Here is a 12826-nt window from a genome sequence, read left to right on the forward strand (position 1 = left end):
TAGACCCACAATGAGACACACCTGGAAACAGTCCAATCAATCAGTTACCTGCAAGACACGATGCACATTTAATCCAGCAGTCAGTTCATGAAAATGGTGATTAAAGCTTATTATACAGACGGTTTTAAATGAGAATATCTAGAGAAAACAAAAATGTCATGTCCTGTCTCTGCAGTGAAGGCTACTCCTTCACATGTCCAACAAAACAGCCTCCATGAGATTTATTTCAAATGTCTTTTCCCCTCCACATAAAACCACCTCTTTTTTATACACAGATTGAAAACTCATCCAGTTCTGTAAATGTAAATGTCCCGTTATTCTGAAATGAAAACATTTGGTTGAAAACCCCATGTGGCTAAACCATAACATTACGTTATGAAATGAAAACAAGGTTCTAGCCTGTTGCAGTGAGACATTTTTGAATAGACATTGGATTTAAAACAATGCATGTGTGATTAAAATGCAGACCCTTGGGTTTAACTTGAGCGTATTTACATCCTTATTGGGTGATCTGTGTAGGAGTTACAGCCATTTTTACACTCAATACAGAGCCAAAACAACACAAATTGTGCAAGTGTCCCAGTAATTTTGCATTTAATTGCATGTATGTATATACACACGAGCCTGTCCCTGTCCCTTCTTGTTCATAAGCCGAAATAGACAGATATTTTTGACGGATGTCACGGATGCTATGCTAAGTGAGTGCCGTGATACGGTGTGGGGTCCTTCCTCTCCGCCTCTCTGCAGGTACTTTGAGGTGATTTCGGCGGACAGGAAGTCCTGCGTGTTCCTGCGGGCCAAGGACCCGGCCGTGGCGCTGTCCTGGTACAATGAAATCCAGTCGGGGGCAGCTGCTCTCCTCCCCAAAGTCAAAGAGGAGATGAAGAGTTTACAGGACGGAAAGGAGGTGAAGCATGTGGGCTGGCTATCCGAACAGGTAATAACAATAATAGTAATAATAATAACAGGCTTAATTTCTATATTGTGCCTTTAGCAATCTGAAAGCACTTTACAGTGAAGCTTACCTCAGCTTACCTGGCAAACCTTGTTGTGCAGAATGCTCACAACACCGGCAACAATAAAAACCCCAACAACAGTAACACCAAGAACAATAACACGCAATGACTTTATTCACTGTGTATGCCATATATGCTGCATTATAGTAGTTAGAAATACAAATAAAATATTTACCGGAAATGCTAAGCCATGTATCTGAATGGGCCTGTTTATTGCATAGTATTCAGTGAGAGCTAGGGGCCTGGAACTACAAAGCAGAATCACATGCAGTTCGTATTAAAAGTCTCTACAAATGTCTTACACTTTGATGTGCTAAAATAGATGGCTGTGGGTGGTTAGAGGCCTGTTTCGAATTAACACGCAATCAGAAACTGATTTAGCACTGCTGTTTGGATAGACTCCCCCCGTCCAAAGAATGACTTTAGATAAACAATTAAGGGAACCGAACCAAATGGCAGACCGCATTCAAGCATTCCAGGTTTATTCCAGCTTTATTAAAATACTGCTTTTGAAATACGTGCATAATCCTGACTCCCTCGTACAGCTAACAGGGACGAAACGCAATGAGACTGATGAAAAAGTGCCATGGCAGGACCCACGTTTTAAGGATTTGGGATGAAACCAGTTTGGCCTGCTCGGAAGCTGCCAGAACATTAAACTTCCCAGCTTTCAACATCAGACTTTTGAAAGCTGAGATCCGTTAGCCAAATTCCTGTAAATGCCCATGAGCTCAAATAGAGGCTGGAACACTCCTCGTTTTTAAAAATGAGAATCAACTCCAGATTCCCAGAACCACAACACACGCTTACTTTCAAACATGGAACAGACCACCAGAGGCTTAAAACAGTGGAAGTTTATTAGAATGTGTTATTGTGTGTGTGTGTGTGTGTGTGTGTGTGTGCATGTGCGTGTATCTCCCTAGTTTGGCTTGCCATAAGTTAGGTCAGAATAGTGTTCACTGTGTGAACTAAACTGTGTTCTTGGCTAGAAATAGATGTACAAAATGAGTATCGTATCTTATTGAACCTGTGTTTTGTAGTTGTTCATGATCATGAAATGCACTTTTGTACGTCGCTTTAGATAAAAGCGTCTGCTAAATAAATGTAATGTAATGTAATGTGTGTGTTGTGTGTGCCTGCTGTGCGTGTGTGTGCGTACATGTCCGTGTGTGTGGTGTGTGCATGTGCGTTTGTGTAGAAATAAAACATTAGATGTGCTTCAAATGATGTGATGTGCCTTTGTGTTGGCGAAAACACATGATCGAGGATGAGGGTTGGGGTTGAGGAAGATTTTCCTTCCAGTTGTACACTCGTAATCCCCTGGGTCTGACTCCATGCGGTCTCCCCTCGTTCCAGCCAACCCAGGGGCCAGAGAAGCCGGTGCTGGCCATTCTGACCGAAAAGGACCTGGTCCTCTACCACGCGCTTCCGGACAGCAAGGAGGCCCTCGGCAATCCTGACCAGAGCCACCCCCTCATCGCCACCAGGTGAGCCCTTGTACCTGCACGCTTGTTCCCCGGTCAGCCCCCACATCAGCAGTCTCACTCTGATACACATGTAGCTCAGCAAGCCCAGCAGTCCAGTCACTGGTGGTCCACCTCCACTCTACTGTTTCTCTGTTGTTTTTTTGTGTGTAACTGTGATGTTTTACGCCCATAGATACTGAACATATGGCTCCACTCAGAGAACCCATATTACTGTTGGCAAAAAGAGGGATTTCATGTAACTGGGCTGTTAAGGCAATGGAAAGTTAGGCGGGTGATTGACTAATGCAAGGTTTATTCCCTCGTAAATTAATGAAGGATTCCTCCGTCTCCGTCCTTCTCTCTCTCCTTCCCGCTCCCATTTTTTCATCCCCCCTACCCCCTCCCCACTTTCCTTTGTTTCTTTCTACTCTGTCCCCTCATCACTTTGTTCTCTCTCTCTCTCAGGTTGGTTCATTCGGGCCCAGGGAAGAGCTCTCCCATCCAAGACGCAGAGCTGTCCTTTGCCCTCCGTACCGGGACCAGGCAAGGGGTGGAGACCCACGTGTTCCGGGTAGATTCAGCCAAAGACCTCTCCACTTGGACCCACGTGTTGATAGAAGGCTGTCACAACGCTGCAGAGCTTATACAAGAGGTCACCACAGGTACGGACTCGCTCCTTAACGCTGCTTACACACATAGGAAAACAACGTTCGGGTTTACTGCATTTAACAGACAGGGAACCTACATTCATGCTTCTGGCACCCTCTGCTGTTCATATTTGTTTACTGCCGTGTTTCTCCAATGAGTGACATCGGTTGTCCTTCTATCAAATCTTTGATTTGTCACACGAGCACTACACGATTAACTCAAAGGCCTCAATAAAGATGTCAGTGCATATTTTTATTTCATCCAATGTGACAAATGATATGACTTGCATAAGTTGGCGATGGAAATGTCACATATTTCATGAATGAAAGCATTTTGCAGAAATGGTTGTTATGGCAGTGTGGGAGTTACTTATGTTTTATTCCTGTCTGAAGGCAGGAAAGTGAGTCAGATATGTAAATTAACCTTGTGATTGACGCTCGACTGTTTCCATGTGAGGAGATGGTGTGAAACACGCAGGAGTCTTATTAGAATATTATTCATAAGGCCATGTAGATGAGTGGATGTGCCTCCTAATTCTCATTGCCCGTTTTCATAGCTCATGATCCAACCAGAACTTCGGTATTGTTGGCCTGAATTCACCCAAACCTCTGCAGGGATTTGCAGCCATGAGATGCACCTTACAATTCAGTCATTTGACATGCAGATGTATTAGCCAAAGAGACTTACATAAATAGGTTCCACATAAGCAAGAACCACTAGAGCTAGAGAAAAGCAAGTTACCATCAAATAAGTGACACCATAAAGGTTCGCACCTCAGTACCTGAAAAATAAAGGGAGAGGAGGGTTCATTTAAGAAAAAGAAACACTGAGGTGCAGTCTGAAAACGTTTTTTACACAGTTGTGGGAAACAGTAAGGAAACACAATCGGACATTCCAAAAGCAAGAAAAAAAGGAGAGAAATAAGGCATTCAAAAACCATTTGATAGGAAGGTGAGAAGTAAGAAAGACGGGTTCACGCTGCGTGCCTCGCCTCCCCACAGCCTGCGTCTGGAACGGGAAGGAGTGCACCCTGGGAGTCCACATCGACGAGGGTTTCACCATCTTCGCCGAGGAGGCGGGCGCGACAAAGACGGTCCTGCTCCAGCGGCCTTTCGAGAAGCTGCGCATGTCGTCCGACGACGGCGTCCGCATGATGTACCTGGACTTCGGCGGCCCGGAGGCTGAGATTGTGAGCGCTCCCGGGTGTGGCCGGCTCCCGTTCGGGCGTGCGGGAGGCGGACTGAGTTAACCGGGGGGTAGAAAGATGGCGGTTAGCGGGCAGCTAGCATTCAGAGTGCGTATGGTATACGAATCTCTCTCGGTCCCTCAGTTAGTGAGAAACTGCCTTATCTTGGTTACGTCTGAAACATGCAGCGCAGCCAGAATGGCCGGGTGCCATCTTCCTCTTCTGTTATTGAAACCGTTTGCGCTAAAGCGACTGCTATACAAACTTCCATATGTGCACTCGGATTCAATAAGCAAAGATTAATGCTATCCTTTACAACCACCCTCATGAGCCATTCTTTATGTATATAGCAACAACATGCTAATATTTAGAATAAAATTCTTTTTGGCCAGTAGGCTATTTCTTGGCCAGTTTCTCTGTGTCATCATACTAATACTGGCTTGATAAGAAAACTTAATGTACCCTGGGGTTTTTAATGGGTAGTGCCACAAAAGTAATTTTACTCATTAGTTACGTGCTACTGCCGCCTTTCTAAATTGGTCTTTAAATGGGCAAAGCATTGGTCTGGAATAAATCAACATTTCCTTAAAAAGAAATAGCTTTTTGTCTATGCATATAAGCATAGTTTGGCCATTTAAATGTGGTGATCGCTGAACTATCCAAGCTGTATTATTTGCAAATAACTGATACTTACATTTAATTGCGAGGATAATGGCTCATATTTTGGCTCATAGTGGCAACGTTCTTTTGTGCGTTTAATGATATGGCTTTGTTGTTCTTTTTGTTCTCTTGCAACAGCAACTGGATCTTCACTCCTGCCCAAAAACCATTGTGTTCATCATCCACTCCTTCCTGTCCGCAAAGGTGAAGCGGCTAGGTCTGTTGGCATGACAACAGTAGGTACCAGCCGTATAGCCCCTGGGGTTGGTGGGAGGGATGTGGGTATGGGGATGGGGGACAGGGGGACAGGGGTGAGATAATGATGTTAAAAAGTATCATCAGCCAGGAGAAGTGGGGTGGTCGGAACTTGGACTGGTGGTTGTTGGGGGCGGGGCTCTGAAGACCCAGGAGACTCCTCCCCGTTTCAAGGGAAACACTGAAAAGTACTGTGCAAGGCTCCTCCTTCGTCTGAAGGACCAGCCTGAAAATGCTCGTTCAAGAATCACTGGAAAAAAGGAACTACAAACTGTCATTTGCATTGCCAAGTTGAATTTACAGATGTATTAAACCATATCATTTCATTGTAAATTTCCCAGATCTGCCCCCCCCCCCCCATGTGTGTATATTAAACATCTCTGCATCAGCATATCTTTATAAATACATTTAATACCCTATTGTGCCTAATCCATCCCTGATATTATACATATATACCCGATTGAGAGAAATTTTATATGCCTCCACTCTTCCTGTTGTGGAACATGTGACTCCCAATCTCCAAGGTTGGGTCGATTCTTGCATCGCTCCATGTTTTCAATGCGGACACGTGCGCAAACAAAAAAACCGCATCGTTCCATCTTTTGTGACCTCTCTCAAACTTTCAGTCTTTTTTTAAGCAAGCCAAATGCATATCAATTTAATCTGGTCTCCATGCAGGTTTGAAATGGCAGCAATCGTTTCACTCTGGTCATTTGCCTTACTCTTTGCGCCTTTTAATAAAATGTGTGAATTTATATTTTGTACACCATTTGCTTACTGTCATCTCAACGTGAAAATGAATGGACGCATTTTCAAGAGCATAATTTGCTCAGCACCCTTTTGAAAGCTACATTAGAATAGTTTTACTAATGAGACAAATGTATCACATTTATCATACACGGATAAAACCATTAAGCATACATTTAATATTAATTACAAGTAGGCATGTAGCATAGTGTGCGACATTAACAGGAGAAAAAAATGTTTCCGATGTTTCTGCCATTTTTTTTTTGTTGCCGTTTTTGTATTGGGGGACTTATCTGTGAAACCACGAGACTGTCCTCTAGCGGTCACGGAATATAGCTCCCTTGAAAATGAGCTAAAACCTCTGGATAAAACTGAAATTAAAGCTCAGTTAAAAAAAAAAAAAAACTAAGCCAGCCACAACCATCACACAGCTTTTGAAACCCCATTTTTGTATGCTTATATTCAATCACTGCAAGATTTTGGCCTGGCAGAGACTCTGAAATGTGCATTAAGAAGCTTTTTCTATACAGTGTTATACAGTGCTATACAGTGCCCAACAAAATTATATGAATATATATTTAAAACTAAAACTGTTTTTGCTTTTCAAAGAAAAGACAAGTGTTGTATATTCTAATTTAAAACACAGTGTGCCTTGCAAGGTTGATTGTAAATAAAAGTGTAATAAACTTTTGATTTGTTAACCTTTTATTGTGTTGTGATTAGAGTCCTGAATCTCATTTTGCACTGAATTGCTATCCCCTAGATTTACCAGGAAGCACTTACTCACTTTAAGGACATATGCCTGTCAATCATACACAACTTAATTTTGTAACGTTCAGTACGAGCAACCTTATGATCGTTATATTCTGCTTAATCGTCATAGTCAACTTTCTGCTCATTATGGATGAAAACCCATCGCAACAGGAAACATATTTCCAGGCTGAAAGCAGTAGAGGAGTGCTTCTGTCCAAATTATGTGTTGTTTAAAAAATAATGAGCATAATAGCATAATATTTATTTAAAGTGTTTTGTGTGTGTGTGTGTGTGTGTGTGTGTGTGTACTCGTTTTGCTACACTCACATTTTGCTACACTCACATTTTAAAATTCAAAGAAAAAAAAAAAAAACTGTTGTATTCTAATGCTTCTTACTACAGTTAGAAATACAGTGTACAAAAGACCCTGGTCTATTGTGTTCAGGTCTTCAAGAACTGACAAATAAAAAGACAGATTCCCAACAATAATCGCAGGGAAATTCAACGGTGCCTTCTAATGTGTGCTGGAAACGGTTACCCAGCTAATGCAGGAAAGAGAAACAGTGGGGGAACAAATGGCAGCGTTGCTGTCAATTTAAATCACTTAACTCCGTACCATCAGTACTGAGCATATCAGTTTGACGTTTGGTTATGCAGAGTGTGTCTGTGGGTGTGCTGTTCAAACTTGCCAGCTTCCCTGAACTGTAATTCCATAAACCACTAGCTTTTCTTGACTGCAGGCTGGAAAAAATAAACAGAACAGCTGCTCCACACAGTTTTGGGGCTGACTGAATATAGTTTAGCATTTTGTTGAAAAGCGAGACTGACCTTGCTATGGATGTGTGTAAACGAATGTCTGTCTGCTTTTTGGTTTGTGATTAAATTTTGAGTCGTGCTTTTTAAGCTGTGCCTTAAAAAAAGCTTCTGTCTGACAGGTAAGAGTGGAATAGAAAAGGTTTTAATTCATTGTGCTAAATTCTTTTAGGTATATTTTTCAAAGGACTGGGGGGTTTGAGGGGACGGGGGGAATTACAGGAAAGAGTGCTCACATGCAGCTACTGTCACAAAAAGTAAAGGGTTCCAAAATTCCATCCTGGCCACTTTGTTTCCCACCTTTTCTGTCTTAATTCCCTAGTCTTAAACATTGTCTTGCTGGGTGCTACATATTAATGGATGACAAAGTGAGCTTCCCCCTCCACTCTACAGCAATTTCAGATTGGAGGGTTCAACATTAATAAAATGTATTATTCGTATTATGATAATTCAAAGTCAGATGGCTTCCTGGACAAGGTTGCAATCAACATCCTTGTGTCATTTTACCCAGAATGCATCATGGTACCCCATTCATTCACTCTGCATGTGACATCCGGCATTCAACTGATGATTGTGACAATGTGACAATGCTTGGGCCTCTTTCACAGTTAACAAGTATGTGAATATCCTGGATATGCCTCAGTCAACCTTGCACAGGGTGGGGTGCATAGAAACTGCATTGGCTTATTCTGCTTTTATTACAGTTGCAAATATGGCACTGTCATCCAATTCATCCCAAAGTTTTGACGTATGATTCAGTCATAACCGCACAGCAAACATTCAGCGCAATCGCTTCTACTATGCATTGTGCATGCTCTTGATTGAGGTGAGATAATGTTCAAAAAATGAATTGATAGGAAGCCATGAGAAATCTGTTTATTATTTATTTTATTCAATATAGTTTGTGAGGGCAGGGAAATATGAAAATTTTGAGTATGGTTCATTAGTTTGACTGTACTGAGAGCTGATGAAAAAGCTTTTGGAAACATGACAAGTTATTCATATTAAGTAATTAATCACAAATACAGGCATAATTAGTATTGAGAAGCACACAATGCAATAGAAAGTAAAAGACAGTAAGAACTACTACAGTATTCCAAAGCAGTTTTCCTTCTGTCAAATCACCGCCTTGCTGTTTCCAGGGGCCAACTGAATGAGCCTTTGATATAAAGGACTTGTGTCAAATGAGTCGCGAATCTGAGCCATCTCAACTGCAGCCGCTCAACGGCGAGCTTCAGCCGTGGCGGCTGTAATCCTCAGATCTACCCCCCGTGTGAGCACACAGCAAATAACCTTCCCCATACAAAACGCCGAAGCCTGTACAGAGAGGGAGCCTGATTCAGAGTACGCTTTGATCTGTATCTCTAATATATTAGCAGCGAGCTTTCGACGGGTCTCGCCATTATGTGAGGCGAGAGGAACCGAGAGGCCTCCGAACGGCGACGACGCCGTCTTCGGCACACCAACCACGAAATTGCACCGTGTTCATCACAAACGGTTGGTTGCTGAAAGACTCCCTCTTAGACACTTGTGCAGGCAAACAGATAAGCAGCTTGATTTTGTATGTTTGCTGAAGAAACAGGCCTGCTCACAACTTTAGAGGAAAGACACATGAGGAATAAGAGAAGTTACCCATATGAGAACATTACTGACAAATGAAACTGAAGCTGGAGTAGTCATCTCGAGGCTATTGAACCGACAGCCTTTACGAAACTAGCCTACCTCCCATACTCATTTCACTGTTTTCTCCTGGACACACAAGTGCTGCACACTGCCAGTCGTTACTCTAGGCCACTTAAGTAGGATATTGGCGACTCTGTAGTTTTGCTGAGTATAAACAATATTAGCAACTATAACTTTCTACACCACTACATCTATAAATAATGTACTCAAATACATTTATAATCACAACTGTCCTTACTAGGTACATTCTGTATGGTTGGTTGTCAGCCAAATTTTCTCTGGATTGGCTGGTATAACATCGTGAAAACATGCCCCCTCTTAATTTTTTTAATTTATTAATTACCCGGCTGATAAAGCTGGGTGACACCACCATCTACAGGACATTGTATTATTAGAGAAGTAGTGCCGGTAGAACTTAATTGAGATTGTGTGCCATTGTGTACACCGCACACAAAACGCTGAACATCGCACTCACACAACAAATGAAAATAACCAAACCAGCTGAAAATAACAAAAAATCACACCGTCCAAACACTCATGAGCCTGGAGGCAGCCCCTCTCAGCTCGCCTCTCGTCCAAAACTAAAAGAAAAACCTCCCGTTGCACCCCAGGTGCGCTCATTTATACTCCTCGGGAGCTCAGCCCTAACGCATTCCTCATGCAGCCCATAATCATTAGCCAATTCCCCAATCAAGTACCTAATCAGTGATCTCATCATCCAATCAACCAATTAACCGTCCTCCTATGGCCTTCCTTTCCCTACGGGAGACCGCGAAATATGCGACATAACCATGAAAATATTTATGAATGGAGTTTCCTATGGGATTTGCTACAAAACGTTAAGCTAATTAGAATTAAAGATAGTCTAGTGATTGCCTTTAACGTACAGCGCGTTCATTGCTGGGATGACCATACATTTTTTAAACTTACATAAACTAGCTAGGTTGTGACATTAGGCTAACATTGTGTTTGCGTGGACTCAAAGGAATGAAACAATGTTGCTACAGCCTGCCTTACCTTGTTGGAGGGCACATGAAGAGTAAATGTGCAGTCAGTGGCTTGGGTCAGACATGCATATGACAGTCATACCAATTAATTTAGCTATGACGAGTTTATGTTGTTAAATTATTTATCATTGAGTTTAGATAGTTTCCTAGTTTTTTATTTTTTTTTATTTTTATTTTTTTAAATTTTTTTGTAGGGGGAGTCTTATTTCAAAAAGAAAATTAAGTTCACTTTTTTTAGGTATACTTAGGTTTACAATACAGTTGTATTGGTGTATTTGTATTTCCCATCTTGGGAAAAACAAGAGGCACTAGAGAATTCAAACAGGCCTGCACATTTTTTCAACTGGCAATGTGGCACCTTATATCTTTACAATCTACAGGAATGTTAGACATTGTATAAAATGGTCGGTTTTGTTTTGTTGCAAATAGTTTTTTTTCAAACTGTACTCTTGAAAACTTGAGTACATTAAAAACCCAGACACTTGGAGACTTTGACTCAAGTTCTTTTTAAAATAGATATCTTGCACTTCTACTTGAGTAATTATTTTATGGTTGTATCTTTAATTTAACTCAAGTATGATGTTTGAGTACTTTTACCACCTCTGTGCCAGTATAAACCTGCTTGCTGCAGACTGCCAGTCTAAATACCCACCACCACCCCAGCTCCTCCCTCATGTGTTTATCATTTACCCTGTATGGGTGACACGGTGGCGCAGTGGTGCTTGCTGAACAAGCTTACTCTACAGGGTTGGAGTCCTGATCGATGTGGTCACTTCTGGCACTACGATCCTTACTTCACTCTAGTGTTTCTTTTGCGCCTCTACATCATGAAACCTATGCACTTGTTGTACGTCGCTCTGGATAAGAGCGTCTGCTAAATGCCTATAATGTAATGTAATGTAATGCAGTGGAGGGCACTCTTGCCAAAAAAACCTATCCTGTAGTTAACAACAGTTAATAATGGTCCTTGTTGGTGCTGGGTCTTTGCTATGTGTCCCCCTTTAAGGCGATTTGCTGCTGCCCTCCCTGCCTTATCCATGCATGCTTGAGAACAGAACCATGCCACCAAACCAGACCTGGGTCAAATACATATTTTCTACGCTTTACTGATCTTGTCTGGTGTATTGAGAACCAATGAAATATTCTCAAAAAGTGCAAACCCTGCATTCTGGTCATATTGGCAGGCTCAATCACACCAGGCAAGATCAACAGAACACAGAAAAGTATTTGAATCCAAAGCAAATACGTATTTGACCCAGGTCTGCACAAAACATGATTGTATTGGCTTATGATTGCTAATAAAGATTCTAAATTTGACGACAGTGGCTGCCTGACTGAACAGAACCTTTTTTCCTAAAATTGGCAAAGGAGGCTGCAGTGAGGAGACGGGTACAGATAAGCATGGTAGTGTGAGAAAAATAAAAATGGATTAAAAATGGATGTGTATTTTTTAAAGATGGTGACCTGACACAGGTCTGCTCAGTGAGGAACTTTCTTTTTTTGCAAAAAGAAATCTTCCAGGAAAATTGAATGAGATGGGAGAGGGTTTGAAGGAACTACACGAGGCCTTCTTCGAGAGTCTGTATCCAAGGAAACCCCTCAGACTCTGAACCCACAGCCAGGGCTCGTAAGCTCTGTGACATGTCTTCATATCAGTCTCCGGCCCAAGGTAACGAGAGGCAAAGTACTCGCCTTTGGCGCTTTTTGACACAGGCTAAAAACAATCAGCTGAGGGCACAAAGGAGAGCTACTGAGAGGGACACAAGACTGGTGATTTTAACAACCCATCTGTCTGATGTGGCTCAGCCTTCCTTCTATTTACATTCCCAAGGGCTGAGGCTAATTAATATTAAATTTTACTTGATTTTGTTGGCTATACTGTGAATTAACATGGTTACGCCGTGTTGATTCACAGCTATGTGCTAGCTCAGTCACAACTGATATTTATTTTCACTTTGTACTTTAGACTAAAACCATGCAGGGTTATTTTTAGGATTTTAATACACACATTGTTTCCTGTGAATGAGATCTTCTTAATTCACACATCCAGTAGGATTTAAGAGAGCCAACTCGTCGCCATTTTCTTATCGTTATCTAATTTAATTTAATTTATTGGGAGAGAAAAGAAAAATGGAGTCCTGAGTGGTACGAATGTAAGGACCTCACTTGGAAAACTGCCGGATTGGGCACTATGAGAAGCATAGGAGGGTGTGTGGATGTGTGTGTGTGTTTGTGCGGGCTCTGTACTTTATGAAGTGCGTGACTAGCATCACATATGTGCATGCGTGCATATTACCATGGCTTATAGAAAAAAAAATCTCATCTCGTGTCACCCAGAGACATTTCAGTTCTTTATAGTCTAGTAGCTGTTTTTCCATGACAGAGAATACTCAACCCCCCCCCCCCCCTACTCAGTACAAAACCATATCAGCCCTCCTCTGTGTGCACATGGGGTTGTCATGGAAACCAGGCCACAATCTCCTCAGCAGCTCTGGTGCTTAGTTCACCAAAAAAAAAAGAAAAGACCAATCAGGCTTTTAAGATCCATCGCCATTGTGTCCAATCGATTTTGATCTGAAAACAGACAGACAT

General features: G+C 41.9%; 1 protein-coding gene across 1 annotated transcript in view; it reads left to right on the forward strand.

Annotated features, from left to right (window-relative positions):
- Positions 1-6684, forward strand: part of snta1 (syntrophin, alpha 1) — a 29290-nt gene extending 22606 nt beyond the window's left edge. Inside the window, exons 5-9 of the mRNA XM_064305306.1 lie at positions 748-937; positions 2373-2503; positions 2948-3144; positions 4132-4319; positions 5115-6684. Of these exons, the coding sequence (XP_064161376.1) occupies positions 748-937; positions 2373-2503; positions 2948-3144; positions 4132-4319; positions 5115-5207 (799 nt within the window). The 3' untranslated portion in view covers positions 5208-6684. The remainder of the gene's footprint in view (positions 1-747; positions 938-2372; positions 2504-2947; positions 3145-4131; positions 4320-5114) is intronic.
- The last annotated feature ends 6142 nt before the right edge of the window (positions 6685-12826 follow it).

The sequence above is a fragment of the Anguilla rostrata genome, chromosome 13 (genome assembly GCF_018555375.3).
Source record: "Anguilla rostrata isolate EN2019 chromosome 13, ASM1855537v3, whole genome shotgun sequence".
NCBI lineage: Eukaryota > Metazoa > Chordata > Actinopteri > Anguilliformes > Anguillidae > Anguilla > Anguilla rostrata.